Source organism: Anoplopoma fimbria, chromosome 14 (genome assembly GCF_027596085.1).
Source record: "Anoplopoma fimbria isolate UVic2021 breed Golden Eagle Sablefish chromosome 14, Afim_UVic_2022, whole genome shotgun sequence".
NCBI classification, from domain to species: Eukaryota; Metazoa; Chordata; class Actinopteri; order Perciformes; family Anoplopomatidae; genus Anoplopoma; species Anoplopoma fimbria.
In genome coordinates this window covers 14,877,898-14,900,605 of record NC_072462.1, presented here as the reverse complement: position 1 = coordinate 14,900,605, position 22,708 = coordinate 14,877,898, and the positions used below count along the sequence as shown (strand labels likewise).

General features: G+C 39.3%; 3 protein-coding genes across 4 annotated transcripts; 2 read left to right on the top strand and 1 right to left on the bottom strand.

Annotated features, from left to right (window-relative positions):
- Positions 1–1,147: 1,147 nt before the first annotated feature.
- On the top strand, positions 1,148–7,026 carry lman2la (lectin, mannose-binding 2-like a). Its single transcript, XM_054612199.1, has 9 exons — positions 1,148–1,337; positions 2,177–2,295; positions 3,284–3,401; positions 3,485–3,567; positions 3,674–3,706; positions 4,189–4,350; positions 4,649–4,763; positions 5,160–5,291; positions 5,485–7,026. Exons 1-9 carry the CDS (start codon positions 1,148–1,150, stop codon positions 5,625–5,627), a joined length of 1,095 nt encoding a protein of 364 aa, XP_054468174.1. The 3' UTR covers positions 5,628–7,026.
- Positions 7,027–9,424: 2,398 nt separating this feature from the next.
- On the bottom strand, positions 9,425–17,447 carry wbp1 (WW domain binding protein 1). Of its 2 annotated transcripts, none has more exons than XM_054612353.1 (4): positions 17,241–17,447; positions 16,426–16,528; positions 15,886–16,053; positions 9,425–14,324 (listed from the first exon to the last, which is right to left on the bottom strand). In XM_054612353.1, the coding sequence occupies exons 1-4, from the start codon at positions 17,301–17,303 to the stop codon at positions 13,762–13,764; spliced, it is 897 nt and encodes a 298-aa protein (XP_054468328.1). In that variant the 5' UTR covers positions 17,304–17,447; the 3' UTR covers positions 9,425–13,761. The 2 variants fall into 2 exon arrangements, with proteins under 2 accessions (XP_054468328.1, XP_054468329.1); XM_054612354.1 differs by having other exon boundaries at positions 17,277–17,447.
- Positions 17,448–19,112: 1,665 nt separating this feature from the next.
- On the top strand, positions 19,113–21,971 carry LOC129102803 (ADP-ribosylation factor-like protein 3). The gene is made up of 6 exons (XM_054613073.1): positions 19,113–19,117; positions 20,386–20,566; positions 20,701–20,817; positions 20,932–20,982; positions 21,188–21,373; positions 21,924–21,971. The coding sequence occupies exons 1-6, from the start codon at positions 19,113–19,115 to the stop codon at positions 21,969–21,971; spliced, it is 588 nt and encodes a 195-aa protein (XP_054469048.1).
- The last annotated feature ends 737 nt before the right edge of the window (positions 21,972–22,708 follow it).

Here is a 22,708-nt window from a genome sequence, read left to right as displayed (position 1 = left end):
GATTGTATTGTATTTATTTTGTATTATTACTTTATGTGGACCCATGTGTTTGAAATAAAGTGAAATTTAAATATACATTACATTACATTACAGTCATTTAGCAGACGCAGATATTGCCCTTTCATGGTGCCTATTCCTAAATAACACTATTTTTAATTAAATCAGCACAAAAAAAACTGAACACAGAACTCCATTATGGTGGGGCAGTATTCCAGCAGCAGGAGTACTGGTTGGTTTCTGGGGCTCCGGGCACAATTTATTGAAGCTGCTATCTATAGGCCATGCTTGTATCGGTGTTTAAACACAATACAATATTTGCACAATGCAAAGTGCATGGGAGGGTCAGTGTGGCTCAATATAGGCCCACAGTTCAATTTTGCCCTGGGGCCCCTGCAAATGGGTGTTATCCAGCTGTGGTGTAGTACTGTAGATGTAGACTATAGTGCAAGCTTAGTAGCTGAAAGAGCACTCAGCAGATAGACAGGGCACATAAAAAGCCTATAAGAGGTAAAAAAATAAAAATATAACATATATATATCACTGCAAACTTACTGTTTGAAAAGATTCTTCTGCAGCTCCATCTTTAGTTTCAGAATTACATAAAATAAACAGATTGATTATTAAGAGATGACAGAAGGGATGTCACAGGGGTCAAAAGATACATTCATCCTAAAGTTATGCTAGTATAATGCTGGCTGGTCTGTCAAAGCACTTTGTAAACCTTGTTTTTAAAAGGTGCTATATAAATAAATTATTATTATTATTATTATTATTATTATTATTATTATTTAAGATAAGATAATCCTTTATTAGTCCCGCAGCGGGGAAATTTGCAGTATTATTATAAACCATGAATGTTTCAGGAATGTATGTAGAGAAAGACAAACAATACCTGAACTACTAATAGGTTCAAGAGTATCTAAAAATCATATTGTACCTTATTTCAGGAGGTGCATACTTCGAATTGAATACATTAATTGATTAATTCCCACTATTGACACTATCTAAAACGACCATCGTACAGCACATCCAATTAAAAGCGTGCATTATGATTGACACTTACACGGACCAATGGCGACGAGCCATGCAACACAGTCAACCAATGGGAAGGAAGCTGACTATTCGGTGGGCTGAGTTTTGACCTACGATGGCCGCCGCCAGCAGCAGTAATAATTATTGGGAGCCCAGATCACCATTCAGACGGAAAATAATGTATTTCAAATCATACTGGACTTTTGCTTTTCTTATTTTTGCAGCAGGTCGGTGTTCTGCCGACGATGATCATGAAATGGAAGAGTTTTTAAAACGGGAGTATTCCCTTTCCAAGCCTTACCAAGGTAACGCTATCTTTCCCGTTATATATACCCCATACACGGGCACAGCGGTGCCGATGCACACGGGCAGGCTGAGGGACAGATGTTTCCAGAACAACGCATTGAGCCATCTAACTATCTATTTATACCGTTTCTTCCTCAAATATCTGGATTTGTTTTTCATTACTGTAACAATCAGCCTGTTATACTGTTAACCTATTATTTTTTTATTCATCATATATATATATATATATATATATATATATATATATATATATATATATATATATATATAAGGTAGAACTAAATGGTCTTTAATGAAGCACATTGTAAGGTATTGAATATGGTGTAAGCTATGGTGTAAGCTGTATATATATATATATATATATATATATATATATATATATATATATATATATATATATATATATAAACATATAGATATTCATAATGTAAATATATACATACATATATATATATATATATATATATATATATAACGTAGAACTAAATGGACTGTAATGAAGCACATTATATATGGTATTGAATATGGTGTATAGCTATGGTGTAAGCATATATACATATATAAATATATATACATATATATATATATATATATATATATATATTCAATACCTTGCATTGTGCTTCATTAAAGACCTTTTAGTTCTTTCTTTTCTCCCTCAAACAGATGTTTGGTTTAATAACTATATACATATATAAATAAAACGCTATAGCTAACATCATATTCAGGTCTACCTTTTCTCAGTACAAAGATGTTTTGTTTAACAACAGACGGTCACTGATCTCTATTGTGTTGTGTCATCTTTTTTTCATGCTGACGGTGCTATTTGTGGGCTCAGGTGTTGGATCCTTAGGCTCCTCCCACTGGGAGCTGATGGGGGATGCCATGGTAACCACCGACCAGGTGCGGCTCACACCTGACATGCAGAGCAGGCAGGGGGGAGTATGGAGCCGCCTTGTAAGTACACAAGATAGAAATGGTTTCACTTTTATATTCACAGCCAGGAGAAACAGGATGTAGATGAGAGCGAGGGTTAGAGCCCTCAAATACTAGATGAAGTGAAACGGGTTGTACACTAAATTGTCGGTTTATTAGTTTAAGCCAAACTAATGCAGTCCAATAAAACAGCCCTGCAGTGTATCCGACCCTCATGAAGGCCACATACCTGTTTGTGATGCTGCTGAATTGAATTACATTGTTTAGACAGGTGTTTCTAATATTTAGTCTACCCTTGTGAATATAAATGCTGCTAAACAAAGTGCATCCCAAGTTATCAAGGGGTTGGAAATATCAACAATATTTTTAGAGTAGCCTAGTGGTTATACTGCCTATCAATTATTGTTAATTGGTATTTACTATATTCTTTACGTTATAATGATACAACTGGTTAAACTTAGCCAGTAAAATTCACATTTACAACAGTTTGCTTTCAGACAGTCTGTCATCTTCTTTGATGATCTAAACCTGTTGGATCTTATCTCGCACTAACCACAGTAAACACCCTCATCATCTGCTGCCAATTACTGTGGTTGGCAGCAGATGATGCTGCCAACCACAGTAATTTCCCAACCTCATTTCACAAATATGTCAACCCACATGCCACTCAACTCAACAGCTGATTTTAAACGTTTGATTTGTGTTTCCTCTTGCCTTGACCCAACGGGACATATCTGTGACACAGCGCTACAGAAAACACTTATTGAAGTTAAACCAGGCTTCTATTTACGTTTCGGTCATCAAGTTCTTCTTTTGGTCTCGTATTTTTATAGCCAAGTTGTTGGAGCATCACTGTGTATTTCAGTGGCTTTATTTAACCTGTGTGTGTGTGTGTGTGTGTGTGTGTGTGTGTGTGTGTGTGTGTGTGTGTGTGTGTGTGTGTGTGTGTGTGTGTGTGTGTGTGTGTGTGTGTGTGTGTGTGTGTGTGTGTGTGTGTGTGTGTTTCTAGCCTTGCCATCTGACGGACTGGGAGATGCAGGTGCACTTTAAGATTCACGGGCAAGGAAAGAAGAACCTGAATGGCGATGGTCTGGCCATTTGGTACACTAAGGAACGTATGCAGAAAGGTAAGCGCTATAGGAAGTCTTACTTCATCTCAACTCATCAAAACAGCTACTGTCAACACTCTGTCCTTTTTATTGTTTTACAGGTCCTGTATTTGGAAATATTGACAACTTCACCGGCTTGGGTGTGTTTGTGGACACATATCCCAATGAGGAGAAACAACTAGAGGTATGCTGGAGTGGCACTGCTAAGATCTAAGGTGTTGTGGTGTTCTGGCAAATTTGTGTAAAAGGACTGTCTTTGTGTTCTTTTTTTGTGCAACCATTTGAGTCAGGCGCAGAAGAAAAGATACACTCCTCGCACACAGGTAACCTGCTTTCAGATGATCCCAATTCTATGTCCTAACCTCTTTATACAGCCTCTATTGGTCCTTAATAATGATTCTCTGACTACAAATATATACCCTTATTTTAGTAACCACACTGACATGTTTTTGTTGATGTTGTTTTTTATGTCCATGCACGATTGCTGTGTCTTAATCAGAGTAATCTGAATTCGAAAAGGGTTACAAAACTATACAAAAATAATAAAACAAGTATTTATTGTAGGCCATATAATGAATATAGCATGCACATGTGTCATTCAAGTGAAATAGTCAATGCAAGTTTGTAAATAAGAGTTTTAAAAACTCAAATAATGTAGAGCATCTCTTCTTTATTCAGTATCTTACAAAAACCTACCTGCATGACCTATTTACAAAAGTGTCACATCTTTATCAGCGTATGATGAGGGACTAATTTAAGTCAGGAGTATTTCCTCATCTCTCTCTTTTCCCCCTGTGACCACAAGAGGATCTTCCCCTTCGTGCTCGCCATGGTCGGGAACGGCAGCATCAGCTACGACCACGAGCGGGACGGTCGGCCCACAGAGCTGGGCGGCTGCAACGCCATGGTGCGCAACCTCAAACACGACACCTTCCTCTTTATCCGATACGTCCGCCGCAGGCTCACGGTGAGAGGCTCAGTCTGCAATCATCTACAATAATAACAGGGCTGAACATACGAAGAGACTTACTCATGTCCACAACCAGTTATTTGCATTCACTGGGTGCACTGGGTTTGACCCGCTTATATTTATTTAAGCCACCTTTTTTTTAATGCAGTCCATGTCCAAGATTTTAGCTTTTTTTTTAACGCTGTATTCAGAAAGTCATTCATTTAACTCAGTAAACCTGCTTTTGTGGGCAGAGCTGAGATGAACCAGCTGCCCAGGTATTTACATTCAATGACGAATTGCTACTCTTGTTCAGGTGATGATAGACATCGACGGACAACATGAGTGGAGGGATTGCCTCGACTTACCCGGGGTGCGGCTTCCCCAAGGCTATTATTTTGGAGCTACGGCCATCACAGGAGACCTCTCAGGTAAAACTACTTTCGCTGAACCAAACAGATCCTTAGATATCCTTGGTGATTTTAAAAAATCATTTACCCAGTGTCACTGTACTTGTTTTCTCTCCTAGCTTCAGAGTTTGCATCATTGATTTAGCAGTGTTGATACAGACATTACTCACAAGTGTATTGATGTATACATTGCAACTTGTCAGGATGTGATAGATGCATAAAGATAAGGTTATTAATCAGAGAATAGATCCTTTGTGTAATCAGAATATATACTCAGTGATAGGAGCAAAAGGCTCTGCTTGAATTTGACCATTTGCAGTGAACGTGTGCGGCCCTTTAACCACATACGATCGGTTCTAAATCATATGTTGTGTGTTTTTGTAGATATAATCATCTTTTATGATTCTCAATTAACAGATAACCATGATATCATTTCCCTGAAACTCTACCAACTGACGGTGTTGCGGAGTCCAAAGGAAGAGGATGATGAGGACGATGATGAAGAGGAGATAACGATACCCAGCGTGGATAACATGGACCTCCTCAGATGTAAGAAAGATTCACACAGACGTGTTATTGAATTACAAGTAGTCTCCTTCTGTCTTTCTGCTGCTTGTCACTCTTTCCACCACCTTTTATCTCCTTCACTGTCATCTCTCCATCCGCCATCTTTGTTTCTCAACTCACTTCCTTTCCCCCTTCCTTCCCTTTTGAACGCCCTGCCTGTCGTCCTCTCTTCCAGTGGCTCAGATGGAAGAGGGGATGAGTGGAATCGCTATTTTCTTCACCGTGCTCTTGTCCATGCTGGGTTGTATCTTCCTCATCGTCATCGGCCTGGTGGTTTACAGCCACTGGAACGAGAACCGACGCAAGCGCTTCTACTGAGAGAGGACGGAAGAAAAAAGGAGGAGATTGTGATGGCTGCTGAGGTCCATGGACCAAAATGGAGACAAATAACTGAGACCCTATACTGTCGAGAGCAGTCGGTTGTTTTATCCTGAGGACCCTATCTTCTATATATAGATGGAGTAGATGTATCACCTGCTACAAAAAGCCACTGTCCAACTTTGCCATTGGTAGTCATGAAGCAGTAGGACTTTATTTTTAATCCATAGCCCCTGCCTGACACACACCGACTCGGCCTTACCATCTCCACCTCTGTACTTGTTACACAGCAGACGTGCAGTATGACATCTTATGAGCAGCTACTTTTATTGACAACGTTTTCTGTGTTTGAAAAAATTTAAAATTCAAAGATTTTTTTTTTCTATACTGACTCTCAGTTCATGGATGTTGATTTAATTGCTTTGAGAAATATAAATATTCAAATATCCAGTGTTTTCCTACTCTACATCATGACTTGAAGCGGTAACCAAACAGCAGTAAAAACTGAATAATGCCATTCTTACTGTTGCTCCTTAAAGATGCATCTCTACTCTACTTTGCATTAGAAAAAGCTTATCTGTGCTTTTCACCTACTAATCATTTTGACTCCCGAGTATATACTATATAGTATTCTGTATATTATCACCCTGTACTTGTAGTATGCATGACATTTGTTGAGGTTATTTTTTATGAATCGTCTAGCGAACCGCTGTGCTTGGTTTACATGGAAAACTGGCCTGTCTCATTGATGCATGTGACAAAGATTTATGTGTTTTGGGAAATATTTCATTTCAGTATATCACTGTTCCCTTCCCCAGATTGTATGTGTGTATTTGAGAAAAAGTTTTTTGCTTATCAGTTTAGAGCAAACTTTTAAAAACATATTTAAAATAGATATATTTAAATGCCAGGAATGAACTTTGCACTGAAGAGGATTTTGATGACTAATCGTTTCCCTTTTTACTTTGCACATTGAAATCTAAAATTACTTTTTGTTTGCGTTTCTTTTGTTTTTTTTAAAACACCACCTCTGACTTTGTGTGTCATATGACGTATGCTTTTGCAGAAATGAACAAACTTGCTGGTTTGGCCTCAGTTTGCCTCCTTTCGATGGGGGTGTTAGCGAGCTGTTGTTGACCCGGACCGTTCTTCTTCTTTGTGTTGTGGAAATGGTTACAGGCCTCACGTCAACATCAAATACATTTCTACGAGTGGCTTTGTGTTCAATTGTGCAATGACTGAGGTCTTCCTTTTTTTTTTTTTTTTTCTGAAGCCACTTTGACAACCACCCTACTTTATATATAGTCTGTATGTTTGTATGAAAACCGTGTGCCTCATGTATCCATCCAGTGTCTTTGTCCTGAATCATTTCTATTGCTTCATTAAAGACCAAACAAGACCTACATGGATAGTTTATGACCTCTTGCATGAAGTGGGTTAAATGTAATGTTTGGCAACAACACACAGTTAAAGTTAACCACTTTCTATAAAAAAAAAACAGCCCATTATTGAAAACTCATCATCAAACTGTAATATCTCTGTGTGTGTTTGAGCTACAACATCCTAATTATTTGATGACAACATCCTGTCAAAGCTTCAGGTTAATTGCCTGAGGTGTCTATCAAACAGCCCCTGTGATGATCCTCCAGATCAATATATCTGATTTGTCACTTTAGGTTCATTTCCTCTTCAAGTGCTCAAGGAAGCAGTTTTTTTTCCTCCAGGCTTTAGAAATGTTTACAACAACATACCAGGGTGGAGCAAAAGGCGACTTGAGGATAAATGGATGAAGTTTTGAGTCAAGAAATGGCAAGCGTTGGCCAGTTGAGTGCCAATCTTTGTTTTATTAAAAAAATAAAATACAAATGATGACCTAACGAGTACACAGCAGACTTCTTACTAAAACAGAGGGTTTTTAATCGATCATTCAGTGCTTTAAAGTTTTCTCTTTTTCCACTTTACTCATTTTGGCTTGTTTAAAGGTATTAACAAAACAATGTAGAAACAGTCTGCTGTGTGTTTGTAGATGCCCACTTCCTTCTCAAACTAGGATGTTTCTTATTTTGGAAAAAAAAAAAAAATCCACATAGCTCAACCATCGCAACTCGTTGGTATTAATGGTTGAGAAAAAGTATAGTTTATAGTTGTTTGACAGAAACAATGACTTGTTCCTGTATCAGCCGAATGTGTTTAATTTAAGCTGACTGTGTTCCAGGTTGAGGTCTTTCATATGTATAAGTATCATTTTCAAAACCTTTTATGCATAAAAGTTTTGACATTGATGGCGCTGTAATAACTGAGGATTAAAAGCAGTCAGTGAAATTTCACAGTCAGTGAAATTTCATCATGTTTGAAAAAAGAACAAAGCCGTTGCTCCAACTGAGAAAACCAACATATTGAGTTAGTGCAACAAAGATGAGGGATGGAAAATTGACAAACGAATTAAAGATATCAAACATGAATTATTCCAAGGAAAACAATATATTCAACTTTTTCCTCTGGTTTAAACATCTTAACAATGTGGTTTATCCATAAGTCAGGAGTAGAACGTGTTAGTGGTTGAGGAGACAAAAAGAGGGGAAAAAAGAATATACAGTGGGTACGGAAAGTATTCAGACCCCTTTAAATTATTCACTCTTTGTTTCACTGCAGCCATTTGCTAAAATCGAAAAAGTTCATTTTTTTTCGCATTAATGTACACTCAGCAACCCATCTTGACAGAAAAAAACAGAAATGTAGAAATTTTTGCAAATCTATTAAAAAAGAAAAACTGAAATATCACATGGTCATAAGTATTCAGACCCTTTGCTGTGACACTCATATTTAACTCACATGCTGTCCATTTCTTCTGATCCTCCTTGAGATGGTTCTACTCCTTCATTGGAGTCCAGCTGTGTTTAATTAAACTGATTGGACTTGATTAGGAAAGGCACACACCTGTCTATATAAGACCTTACAGCTCACAGTGCATGTCAGAACAAATGAGAATCATGAGGTCGAAGGAACTGCCCAAGGAGCTCAGAGACAGAATTGTGGCAAGGCACAGATCTGGCCAAGGTTACAAAAGAATTTCTGCAGCACTCGAGGTTCCTTAGAGCACAGTGGCCTCCATAATCCTTAAATGGAAGAAGTATGGGATGACCAGAACTCTTCCTAGACCTGGCCGTCCAGCCAAACTGAGCAATCGTGGGAGAAGAGCCTTGGTGAGAGAGGTAAAGAAGAACCCAAAGATCACTGTGGCTGAGCTCCAGAGATGCAGTAGGGAGATGGGAGAAAGTTCCACAAAGTCAACTATCACTGCAGCCCTCCACCAGTCGGGGCTTTATGGCAGAGTGGCCCGACGGAAGCCTCTCCTCAGTGCAAGACATATGAAAGCCGCATAGAGTTTGCCAAAAAACACATGGAGGACTCCCAAACTATGAGAAATAAGATTCTCTGGTCTGATGAGACCAAGATTGAACTTTTTGGCGTTAATTCTAAGCGGTATGTGTGGAGAAAACCTAAACCCAATTGAGCATCTCTGGAGAGACCTGAAAATGGCTGTCCACCAACGTTCACCATCCAACCTGACAGAACTGGAGAGGATCTGCAAGGAAGAATGGCAGAGGATCCCCAAATCCAGGTGTGAGAAACTTGTTGCATCATTCCCAAGAAGACTCATGGCTGTACTAGCTCAAAAGGGTGCTTCTACTCAATACTGAGCAAAGGGTCTGAATACTTATGACCATGTGATATTTCAGTTTTTCTTTTTTAATAAATTTGCAAAAATTTCTACATTTCTGTTTTTTTCTGTCAAGATGGGTTGCTGAGTGTACATTAATGAGAAAAAAAATGAACTTTTTCGATTTTAGCAAATGGCTGCAATGAAACAAAGGGTGAAAAATTTAAAGGGGTCTGAATACTTTCCGTACCCACTGTATAAACTAGAATGGCTTAACTCAAGCCCCTCAACTGTCATTGAAGCATACACTCTCACATCGCAGGTAGCATTACAAGTTGTTTTTTTGTTTGTTTTTTTACAGATTTTCTTCAACAAATACATGTACGCACACCAACCAAAGTAGATTACAGTACAGTGCAGTGTCACAAGTACTCAAGAGTTATATTGCTTGTACTGGTGACAACAGACAAATGACACAGAGATTGAGAGAGGGCTCGCAGCATTTAACAGTAGGTTTATGTTTTTGCATAGCCTAGTTGAGTAAAGTACAATAGACTACAGAGATGCGTGATGCAGAAATGAACAGCAGACAACTGTGGGGGAAACAATTAACATGAAAGAACTGCTTTGGCTTTATGAGACTGGTGGGTCAAAAAGGTGTTCATTTAAAACTCTAGCACTGCTTGTTAAAGATAACCCTGAGAGTGGGAAACCAAATTGACAACCACACACACACACACACACTATCGTCACAGCCACACATGAAGTAACGTAAGAGAGGATCGTTATTATTTGGGGGGGGTTAGGAGGGAAGTCACATCACGCACCTCCGTTTGATAAAAAACAAAAAGGCAAAGTTAAAGCCTATTAAACAAACATACACAGTCATGTACAATCAGCCGTTGGTAAATATGAGCTCCACCAAAACATTAAAATAACATCGGAACCCTAAAAAACTGACCATGTTCAGATAGTGGATCTCGGCAGCTGTGGCTTTAAGTGAACAAAACAGAGGAGACGAGTCACTCAGAGAAACGGATGGATGGATGTTTGTCCACACTCGATGACTGATATAGCCCTTTATCTCTGTAAACACGTGAAAAACAGAGAGGCATAGTTGCTGTTTGGCAATGGGAAAACTACAGACCTCCAGTTCCCTCATGCACAAAAGAACCCCTAGCCTCCCCCTCCCCTTTTATTCTATCTACATATGTATACAAAAAAGCAAAATGCAGCTTAGTAAGAAGGTAACAAAGCAATCTCTTTCCCCCAAACACAAAACACAGATAGGAGGAATCACGAAAAAAAAAACATAGAAAACAAAAAGAATATTTTTTTTTTTCCTCATTCTTTCAAGCCAGCTAACATCACAAACTAATTTCGACCAGATCCGTAGAACAAAAACAGGATGAAAGCAAACTCTAAATCTGGTCTTGACTTATTCCATCAGTGCCACAACTAACTGCAAACACAGTATTTTTAAATTCAACAAAACCAGCCCCCAGATACAAAAACCAATGAAAGTAAAACTCTACCTAAACAGGACAGTTTAGATCTGGTGGCTTTCAACGTTTTTAAACCACATCCTCTTCTCGTAAAGCGAGCGCACTTTCTCGGAACAAGCTCGGAGGCTACTTTCTATTGCCACAAAAGCACTCTTCTGCTCTGAAGCAATCATGCTAGGGAACAACACAACTATTATTACCGTTCAAAAAGGAACTACATCTACTCTAATAAGGCAGTAGCAAATCTGTTTCCGCATACAGAGGCTATACTTTATCGTGCAGCTCCATAAGCAAGACGTTTGCTCTGTAGAGGCAGCTTGAGGTGTGTTGGTCAAAAAATGTCTTATATTACCTCTGCTAATGGGTGTGCAGTCATGCTCACAGTGTAACAGCTCCTCTGAAAAGGTCGTTGTCATGTTGGTTTGGCTTCATATCTAAGCACCTGCTCGACTAAACAACACAAAGGGTCGCTAATGGCATGTTTGATTAAGTCTATTTAATGAACATGTCACAGAATCTTCTTTCAATTTAAGCCTTAGGCAGCCATGCATGCATTTTGTGTTGCACATTATATTGATATTTGTGGTGCACTGGCCCACTTGTATTGTTTTTCTTACACTTACACCACAGCAGTGGGTGGTGCAGCTTAAATGGTAGAGTTACAACCACAGCCACATGGGCCGTACATGTATACACATTCGTGTGCAGAACCCAGTGTCACCGCTCAATTTTTTTAATATTTTTTTTTTTAAATAACATCTTTGGAGTCTGTTAAGTGGTAACTGCAAGTCTAAACTGCTAATTAAGCCAATTTACTGTATCAAGGACATTTTTTTTTTTTTTTTTTTTAACCTTTTATGGATTTACACCATTAAGGCTACCCACTATAACAATGATAAAACACAATCAGGACAAGTACTTTGTGAGCATCTGTGCTTTTGTGAAGCAGAATGACTGACCTGAGTCTTTACACTGTGCCCATTTTGACACACAGTATCAGAGCAAACTAATACAAAGTTCTGGGACATTGTTCTGGACTAAATTCTCAATGAAACATTCACTGACTTGTCAGTTACTACTTGTCTCTTGCACAGACTTTTTTTAAATCTTTTTTTTATCAATTTTGTTTTGCGGTGGTTATCCTATCTCACAACAACCAGTTTGACGGCTATCCACATACCGTGCGTTAGATTGGTCAAACGATATGCAACACAGTGAAGCATGCAGTTAATCACAAAAGAGTCTGCAGCTGTGCCGACACGCACTGGATTGCAGAGCAGAGCCTGCATTCACCTACAACTTGCTAACGCACCCTTCCTCTGCTGCCAATGGAAAATACCTCTGCAAATCTCTACTAGCTACCAGCACTGCACAACAGCATAGCATTGCTCACACAGTCGGAACACAATCAAACTTTAACCACAGTCCGTTTCTTTACCCTAACATCTGGGTGCACAGATGTGTAGCTACTGTAGCCCACGATTTTTTATAAAACAGATGAGCAAAGCAAGTAGCTCAACTACTAGAAAATACTAATTAACTCAAATAAGAACACAGAAATTCATGCGTCATGCAAAATACCAGTGCTTTTTAATAGTTAATCCACCTCAGTGCTGAGCAAGTACTACAACCAGATGCTACAGCACTATAAAGATATACAAAACGCACAAGACTCAAACCCTTCCCAACTGCACTATGACACCCACTCACTAGTACACACTCTAGCAGCTCCACGTCAGGAGCTTTATTGCAATTAATGGGGACACCTGCGGCCTTTATTGATGCAAAGCTGGTTATGAAATGAAAAAAAAAAAAAGCAAGTACAACCTTCTTTATGAGCTATATACTACTTATGTTTAGAATGAGCAAAATGCTGCCACTACACACTCTGACATAACACAGTAACTAAAAGACAGAGCCACAAGGCTTTTTATTGATTACAAAATCGGTGGCATAGCCCTCTTGGCTATAACTATGAATTGAATGCAGTCAGAAACCGGAGTAGAGGGGATGGGGGGATGACGTGCACACAATTAATAACTCCCTAATCCTTCCTCACCTACAGTCATGCTGATTGGTGACCACAGAGCTGTGGAGACCACAATTTGGATATCAAAAAAGAATAAAGGGCTGGGGGGGGGGGGGGGGGGGGTGTATATGACATTTAGAACCCAGAGACAAACATCACTCAACTCCTTCTTGTTTCTCTCCTCTGCCGCTTGTGAGTGAAAAGTCTCACCCACTCTAGATGCGAAAACATTCCCACAGACTTCACACGAGACGCTCGTTGCAATGACCTCAGAGCTGACATCATCATGCAGCTGTGTCCTAGATTTCAACGAACACACAGCTTTGGGTAAAAAAAGAAAAAATGTGCGCTCCAGTCATTTCAGTTTTCAAGAGGTTTGTTGTTGACTCCTCTGCTTCAGGGTCATAGAGGAGATAGGGGAGAAATGTTGCTGACCGTGTTGGTTTGCTCCTAACTGACCGTCCCACCGGAGGTAAAATGTCAGATGGAAGGGATGGCCGGAAATGTTATGACCAAGCCTAGTGGCGGCACAGAAACGGAAACATGACAGCAGTCCCCAAGGAGAGGGTAGGAGTAAAGGAAACAGTCAATTCTGGTATCTGTCACAATCAATTGTTGTCGCCTCACTACCCACGACGCTGTCTAATTTGTTACGAAGAAAAAAAAAAAAAAAAATCCCCACTAAAAAAGAAAAGGAAAAAAACAAACAAAGAAATACTGGAGTTTGTCCACACAATGTTATTCATGTTTCCTCATCAGGAGCCATTAAGTATTAGTTATCATCATCATCTTAACGTCACGCCTGTGTGTTAGTTCAAAGGATTAAAACACAAACAGTCTCTGTGGTGATGATGATGATGATGACGACGACGACGATGATGATACACCCTGCGTGAAGCAGAAAGCCACGCTGGTCGGCTGGTTAAGTTACGCGGTGGATCACACCATGTGGTCTCCGGTGCTGGTGCTGGCGGTCTGGCTGGGCAGCTCAGAGGTGTGCTCCTTCTGTCTGAAGGTCTGGCGCTGGTGTCCGGAGCAGCAGTCCTGACCGGTGACCTTGCACATCCGGTGCTCCTCGTCGCTTTCCTCTTCGAGCCCCGATCCTTCGTCTACGTCCAGCTGGCAGACGCACACCTCGATCCCTGAGTCGCCGGTTACGTGGCGACGTCGAGTGACAAGCTCCTCGTCCTCCTCTTCTTCTTCTTCTTCTTCTTCATCCACGGCCGCCGCCATCAGTGAAGCCTCTACGTTCTCCTCTGCCAGACATTGTGCTTGGATCGACATCGACACTGCTTCCTGGTTTGATGATGAGCCGGAGGCCTCACTGTCCACCCTCGGGTCGGCCTCAGGTGGGGGCTGTGGCACCATGGCGTCTGGCTGGCTCACTTGAGGAAGGAGTGCTGGAATAGTCTCAGGGGGGTTTTCAGAGTAAGGAGGAGGTGGTGTGGGGGGGTGACCTACCACCTCTTCATAGTCAGGAAGCTTGCAGTCGTTCCAGAAACCTGAAAGCCCACAAATACAAGCAGCTTTAGCTTTCAAACAATCCTCCCCATAAAGGCAGTTGTAGAGCTGCAACAATAAGTCGTTTTTTATAAATTAGTCAATCAACAGAAAATGAATTTTAAACTATTTGTAAGCTACAATGCCAAAAGTGAACTGGTTCCAGCTTCTCAGGTGTTAATATGTGCTGTTAAGTATGATACTAAACCAAATATCTCTCACTTTGGCCTGCTGGTTGGAAAAGACAAGCAATATGAATAGGTAAACTCGGCTATGGGAATTTGTGATGGGCATGTTTTACTATTTACTTACATTTTATGTAAAAAAACATAAATGATGAATTAATGAAGCAAGAAAATAATCCAAAGATTCATAATTAATGATATAATGGTAAATTGCAGCTCTACATTCTAGCTCATGGCTCTTAAATCCATGCTTATTATTCTAACCTGGATGTTATAAAGGCCAACCCAATTCACAGATGTTCCCAGAAACACTTGCAGCTACAATACAGTCAATGAACTCTATGTTGACCATAAAAACTTCACTAGTCCCAAGACCCACTGTGTTAGCTTCTCTCCACTCTCCAGACAACAACCAGTGCCAAATCTCCATAGAAAAGTGCATCAGGGACATATCTCAAAGGTTTTTGATGTGGCCTACTATGCTGGCTACTTCTAGCATTATATGAGTAGAAGAGTGGGATGGAAGTTTTGTAACCGCTTCACTAATGGTTAACCTGTGCTGCATTTTTGCGTTCCTACTAAAGGTCAACTTTCCCATAAATTAAAACATACTCTAACCACTCCTGAGAGCAGTAGAGAGAGCAGGAGATTCAGAGTACAATAGCAGATCTACTAACTCTGATTTGTTGATCTATTTCTGCACATACTATTTCACAAAATAGCACTTCACACACACGTATCATTGGTAGATACAGGTAAAGCAAATTAAGATAAAGATGTTGAAAACGGCAGTGTATACATCAGGCTGCAATGTTTGAAGGCATCCCTAAGAAAACAGCTTAAACATCCCAGGAGTATTAGTAAAATAAGCCTATAACTATGTTCCCCATGATATCCTATGGAAAGAGCATATGGTTCTCTGTGAGTCTCTTGTCTGTGTAGAGATGTGTTCCCATTCTTGACATTAGGTCAAACATGTTCACTGTGGACCTAGAAATATTAACAAGTGAACACTTTGACCCATTCATGTTTGTAATATTAAATAACACAATATCAACTTTCAGCCAACGTCCAGAGTGACCGCTGACATTAGGATGGCATCTCTGCTATCTGACAATGACATATCTAAAATATACACTCAGCGATCTGCATCGAGTATGACAAGATCGGGATGAGGATCAGCACCTCCAATCATAAGGTTATGACTCTCTCTCTCTCTCTCTCTCTCTCTCTGTAAAAGGCAGCCGTTTCATTCAGGAAGAGGAGAAAACAGCTGCTCCAAGGAGAATAGCCAAATTCACTGCTGTCATGTTCACGTTGTATTGCACTTTGGTGGTGGAGAAAGTAAAGTTCAGAGTCCTGAACGTCTTCTACTCACGTAGATTGAGCGGTGGAGGGGAAATGAAGGAGCTGGAGGCGCCTTGGTAGGCCATGAGGCTGATCTCACGTTGACGTTGCTCCTGCTGAAGACGCATCTTAACCCTCCGGTGTCGGTAGGCACAGCAGCAGCTGAGCATGATGATCAGGGTCCACACCAACCAGAACCCTATGAGGGGGGGCGGACTCAATGTAATTTGTACAATCATGTACAGTTAACTTGTGAAACAAGCCAGGCTTTCCCTGACACTAAACAAGGCCAGGGGCAATAAGTCCATGGGCATTTTGGCTACAACTATCATAATAAATAGCTTAAATTGCAGGGTTATGTCATTCTTTTCCTTTAAAATATATATTTTGCTATAGTGAAGTCATTTTAGGATGAAATAACACAGATTGAACAAATAAACCCACATTTTCAGAGAGTTAAATCTCCAACATCTGCATTAAATGGCCAATAGGTATGGGAAACAAACAAACACATAAGATTTATTTGAATAAAGATTTAGGAAAAGAAAAAAAAAAATCTATAGGAACTTACACCAGAGCTCATAGTAGTAGGTGCAGCATTCTGTCTCTCCACAGCAGTACCCCATCTCACAGCGGTACTGCTCATTGTTTACCCCGAAACAGAACTCCTTCCCCTTAAATACACAAAAGAGGTACACAAAGTGAAAGTCAATATTCAATCACACAAGTCAACAACACACTGCTTAGCAAGCTGTTGATAGACTGACCTATTACTAGAATCTATTTTCTAGCCCTGGTGATTCATTATGTTTGCATGTCAGTGATCATTTCAAGTATTGTTTCCAGGAAAGGATTTACATTCAGATTCTGAACAGAATAATTATCAATAATAACAACATTAAAAAAGTGCATTTGGTTTTGAGAGTAACAATGACGTCAATGTTACTGCCAAACAAGGTCAGTACGTCAACAAACGTGCAGATAAAATGCTAAATTGTGATGGTTATTAAAACTGGACAAACTGGGGCTTTATATTAACCACTATGAATAAACAGGTCAGTTTGCCGGGGGTACCAGTTAGCATCAGCTAACCTCAATCATGGTACGCTTGGTCCAAAGTGTCAGAAATAAAAGAGGTAATAAAACACATCTATGCATCTTAGAGCTCCGTGTTATGAATATTATAGCAAGTAAACTGTCGAAATATTAATGAAAACTTTGACTCCATGACGTCATCCGAGAACCGTGCCCAGTTTCCTTTGTGGAGGAGACAACAAAAAAAAAAAAGAAAAAAGGGCTCTGCAGAAGGCCTTCACCCGACCCGAGAAGCAGCGGCGTCGGATGAAGAGTGTCGGCCGGCCCGGGGAGCGCTGGCGGCGGGCTTACCTGCACCAGACAGGTCCCGGTACAAAGAAGACCTACAATGGATCCCAGTGCTTTCTGCGGCATCTTTCCGGGTTGTCGGGCGTTAACGCGACGGGAATCATATAGCAGTCGGTCGAATCGTTGACTATCGATGATGCTGTGAAAGTGTTAAAGCCTGTCGCGCTCCGACATGTTTTTGTTGTTCCTTGACTGGGTTGAAACAGTAGTAGTAACATGAAACGTCCTTTGACCTCTAGGGGGCGCTGTGGACGCGTCAGTGACAACCATGAATTTATTCAAATATGTGCTTACTAATAAAGTGAGAGAAGTTACTGTTATTATTATTATTATTATTATTATTATTATTATTATTATTATTATTATTATTATATTCCTTTATTGATCCCCATGGGGGAAATTCGGGTGTTGCAGCAGCTCAACTACATAGGAACAGATAATAAATACAACATATTATACAATAAAAATGTACAGTATATCCACATGGGGGGGGGTTCATACGTTATTATTATTAAACGTATATTATTCATACGTTTAAATTAATCCACAGATTCTAGGTCTGTACTTAAGAGGTATAAACAGGATATTGAAACTGATTGCTCTTTCTGTAAAAAGCTCATACGAAAGTATTTCCCATTTGTTTTGGAATTACTCCCATACAGAGAAATTCTGGTCAAACTTACATCATTACAGATTTCTCTTTTTGTTTCAAGGATGTTTTCTTTGGTGTGGTTGAGCCTAAAAAAGACAAGGACGGAAAGTATTTCATAATAAATCTTTTATTTTTGCTTGCTAAGTACCACATCCACAAATGCAAGTTTGGAGGCTCTAAACTTTTCTTTCCAGTGTTTAAGAATGAAGTCAATGAATATTTGGACTGTATAAAATATTCAAAGAACTTTAAAGCTACAGTATGAGGACTGTGCAAATATATTCAACACTTGTGACCTCGCTGGACTGACTGATATTGAAAGTCTTCTAACTGAGTTGTTGGTAGGATTTGGACTGTTTATTGTGTGACCTTACTGGACATTTTTTAGATTCCCTGGCGTAATATGAATTACATTTTTGTTTGCTGTTTGTATGTGTCTGTGTTTTATATGTATGAACAAATGTCTCAATAAAGTTATTGAAAAAAAACCTGATTAAATTCTTCCTGTTCTTTTAATGGTGAATTGCAACCAGAAGGAGCATCATCGCCTTGTAATTAGTCCTGTGTGGATAGGTGAAGACACTCAAGTTCAATGTAGAAGATTACTAATTAAAAACGTTAAGAACCTTGTTGCTCAAAAAATGTTTCTTATTAAATAATGGCATTAATTGTTATTTATTCACATTGTATTTCTAGCTTATCAGCAGCACTTATCAAGATTCAAAAAGTTCATTTTCATTAAAAGTTGTATCGGCTCAACCTTCACATAGTTATAAATAAATAGTCTAAATAACACTACATAATATGCGATTAAAGTGCTTTAAAAGGCAAATAGGCTATAAAGCAATATATCAATTCCACAGTCCCAAAAAAAATAAAAAATTGACCAAATAAAACTGATTATTTCTGTATACAGTACCAGTCAAAAGTTTGGACACACCTTCTCATTCAACTACTTTGAAGAATCTAAAATATAAAACATATTCTGGTTTGTTGAGCTTTTGTTTGTTTACCACATAATTCCATATGTGTTCCTTCATAGTTTGGATGTCTTCAATATTAATCTACAATGTAGAAAAATAAAATATATAGAAAAAAATAAAGAAAAACCATTGAATGAGAAGGTGGGTCCAAACTTTTGACTGGTACTGTATATAAAGAAGTCATGCAGTATTTCTATTTATTTTGCATGGTGCATATTTTGGTCCTCCGTCTTTTTCGGGATGCGGTCACGTTGTTTACGTTGACGTCACGGTTCCCCCTGGCAACGGAAGTTAACAGTTGTTCTCCCAAGAAGCATGGTTTGAAAGATGTTAATCCACTCAGTCTGAACAAGCGGCCACAGACCCAACACCTGAAGAAAACATGGTGAGTTAAAACGATTTTAATAATAAAATATATAATATAGTTCATTAATTAAATAACATGGACATTTTATTTTGTATTTTCATTGAATGACAGTTTTGTTAATATTAATATTAATATTATTGTGTAAATTAGTGTTTTGATGCTTTGACAACCAGCCACATTGAATTGAATGGGACACCTTGCTAGTTTGGATTTAAAACTACTGCATTAGTTTTGTTTCACTATTTAGTTAGTTATCACAGTGAAAAAATGTCAACATTAATACTGATGTCTTCGATGATAATATGAGTTGTCGCTGAAAGGCCATTTTAAATTGTAATAGTTTTAATCCAAAAAAATGTTTTATTGTCATTTTGTGGTCATTCACTCTCAACAATACAGGTTTCTATTTAGTACAGTCGAGCAAGCACATTTTATTTGTGTAGCATTTTTCCAAATGCTTTACATAAGAAAGTAAGTGTTGATAACTGGAGACAGATAAGACAATATATAAAAAATGAGAAAAAACAAAAATTATAAAGTTACAAAATCACGAAAAAGCCAAAGGAAAAAAAAGGGAGTTTCAAAACATTTATTAAAGATGTGTTATGAAATCTGCTGAAATGATTATTGGTCCATTTGTCTATTGACAGAAAATCAGTTGAAAATCAGTTGTTTCTATTCGGCACAGTGCACATGTTACATGTCACAGAGTGCAGAGACAGCATTGTCATATTAACAGAACACACAGCAAGGTAAATGGCTTGAGCTAAAACCTTCCTCACCACCCTCTGGACTCAACCCACTCATTGTGCACATGCTTAATCTTGGCCAATGAGAGCCTTTGGCCTGATACATGTCTAGGTCACTGCAAGCGGCCAACAGCTAAGTACTCAAGCTCTAGATGCTTCTTGGTGTGGGCTGATTGTTAAACCTCCTGTACACTCTGCGTTTCCTCTGCCAACCCAACGCCTTGCTGGCCTGGGCACTTTACCCGACACAGCTTAGGCCATGTAACAACATTATGGAAAGGCATGCAGGTTTCCTTATGTCACCTTTTGAACATAACAGCTTAGGCCATGTAACAACATTATGAAAAGGCATGCAGGTTTCCTTCTGTCACCTTTTGAACATGCTGTCCCATTGAAGTCCATCACCTCTAACATGCACTCTGATCCACCTGAAGGGCCTGTTGTCCATTCTTCGGAGGCTGAAGCAGTCTCCAGAACAGGAGGTGCGCTTACTGTTGCTCGGCTTGGACAATGCCGGCAAGACCACTCTGCTGAAACAGCTTGCAGCAGAAGATATCAGCCACATCATCCCCACACAAGTACAAATATACACACACACATTTTATCTCATTGATGGATTCTTCATTTTCAAGTCTCACAGATTTCCAAATCAGGCTTTAATTCACCTGTGTAAAATAATTAATTAAGAATGATCTATATCATCTTTCAACAGGGCTTCAATATTAAGAGCGTTCAATCATCTGGCTTCAAGTTGAATGTTTGGGACATAGGAGGTCAGCGCAAGATCCGCCCCTACTGGAGGAATTATTTTGAGAACACAGATGTACTGGTAGGCTACCTTAACTTAAACTGGTTGTTACAATAGCCAGAATTAAACAAATTCAAAATCTGTCACGCATGTTATGAACCGTTTTGGTAAAATCTATGACTGTGTTGTTTACAGATCTATGTGATTGACAGCTCAGACAGGAAAAGGTTGGAAGAGACAAGCCTGGTGAGATACATATTACAGTTTCTCTAAAGGAGTGCAATGATAAGATATTTTCAGTGTGATTAATAAGGAAAATATTCTCATTGTAGGAGTGCAGACTCCATTTTAACCATATTTTCTGATGGTGTTGGATGTAATTGAAGCCAAAAAGTCAATATCATTTAGTTCACATACGTCACTGACAACCCTTGTGTGTCCATTCCTAAAGGAGCTGTCTGAGTTGCTGGAGGAGGAAAAGCTTGCTGCTGTGCCACTGCTAATCTTTGCCAACAAGCAGGACCTGATGACGGCCTCCCCAGCGTCTGAGCTGGCAGAGAGTCTCAATCTGCACATTATCCGGGATCGAATGTGGCAGGTCCAGGCCTGCTCAGCAGTCACTGCTGAAGGAGTGCAGGTAGATACAAAACACACGGTCTGCAAACACAGCAAGGGTTGAGACAGGGTGGGCTGCAGTGGGACCTCGGCAATCAGTTTGAGAACTCACAGGATCAAGCACACATGTGATTTGTATTTATTTTTATTCTTAGGATATACAATAGGACGACAGCTCAACCGACAACAAAATGTTAATATTGTTAATACTGACAAGCCAGCAGCAACTTTGCAGTAACTTTCTGTTGTTCTCAGCCTACTGTGGTTGTTGAACTGAGAACAGGACTCAAACTTTACATGCTATTTATAAGATTGCTCGGATTAAAGGTCTGAAGTTAAGCATGTTTCTAACAACCAAAGAGGCTTTGCTGTTGTGTCTACGGTGGGTATGTAGAAATGGCTCCTATGAGAATGTCATCACCAGCCACAGTAGGAAAATGTTGATGTAAATGTTGAGGAAAATGAATATGTCTTATTTTCGACTAATTATAGTACCCTGAAAATCAGCATTAAACCCTGGCTTGTAAAATTGAAATATAAACAGCATGAACACTTTGTCTGCTTCTTTCCAGGATGGAATGACCTGGGTTTGCAGAAATATAACATCTCGAAAGAAATAACTCAGAAAGCAAAAGATCCGTGAACAACTGCAGTTGCACTTTACATTTTTACCTCCGCTGTAATTTTATGTCAAGGACAATAATTGTTTTTATTTTTATGAACCACTTTTGTCAGTCTGTCTTCACTTGGCAGTATAAAAACAAAGTAGAAGTTTTTAAGACAGTGATGTTAACTTTCTTAACCCTGTCAATGTATATCCTATAATGTGAATACTGTAAAAAGTTTTATTCAAACTGCTTGTTCAGCATACAGTTATTTTTTAAATGTGGCACTTGGTACTTGGTATGTAGGCATGAATACAATTCTGTATTATGAGTGCTGGTTTCATGACTGACCTGTGTCATATGACTGTGAGTCTCTGTACTTGAAGCTAGAGGGCGACCTTGCGCTGGGGTTGTCTCTCACAATCAAATGCCTGATTATTAAATCTACAATTTGCCACGAATGTTGTGGCATCCTGTGTCATATTTGATTTGTTCCTTTCATAATCACCAATCCTTTCTCCAGTCATCATAGTATGCTCTATTGCCAACCACAAAAGTCTAGGCTTGAGGCATAAGGCATTCATCAGAAGTAATTCATTTAGAGATGCTTCAACATTTAGCAAATGTACACGTTCACAAAGCTTCTCATGGCCTCACTCTGTTCTGCTTAGATACAGATACAAATCTGTACCATGAACAAAATGACCATAAAGCATGGACACTTACAAATGGACACAGTTAACAGTCCTCTA

Excerpts from the sequence above, each read along its gene's own strand:
- wbp1 (XM_054612353.1), bottom strand. The coding sequence starts at position 17,303 with ATGCCGCAGAAAGCACTGGGATCCATTGTAGGTCTTCTTTGTACCGGG. Across the intron at positions 16,529-17,240 it reads CCGGGACCTGTCTGGTGCAG|GGGAAGGAGTTCTGTTTCGG; the intron begins GTAAGCCCGCCG and ends TGTGTATTTAAG. Across the intron at positions 14,325-15,885 it reads CCCTCCACCGCTCAATCTAC|GTTTCTGGAACGACTGCAAG; the intron begins GTGAGTAGAAGA and ends GTGGGCTTTCAG.
- lman2la (XM_054612199.1), top strand. The coding sequence starts at position 1,148 with ATGGCCGCCGCCAGCAGCAGTAATAATTATTGGGAGCCCAGATCACCA. Across the intron at positions 1,338-2,176 it reads CCTTTCCAAGCCTTACCAAG|GTGTTGGATCCTTAGGCTCC; the intron begins GTAACGCTATCT and ends TTGTGGGCTCAG. Across the intron at positions 3,568-3,673 it reads ATGAGGAGAAACAACTAGAG|GCGCAGAAGAAAAGATACAC; the intron begins GTATGCTGGAGT and ends CATTTGAGTCAG.
- LOC129102803 (XM_054613073.1), top strand. Across the intron at positions 20,818-20,931 it reads TTGAGAACACAGATGTACTG|ATCTATGTGATTGACAGCTC; the intron begins GTAGGCTACCTT and ends TGTTGTTTACAG. Across the intron at positions 20,983-21,187 it reads GGTTGGAAGAGACAAGCCTG|GAGCTGTCTGAGTTGCTGGA; the intron begins GTGAGATACATA and ends CCATTCCTAAAG.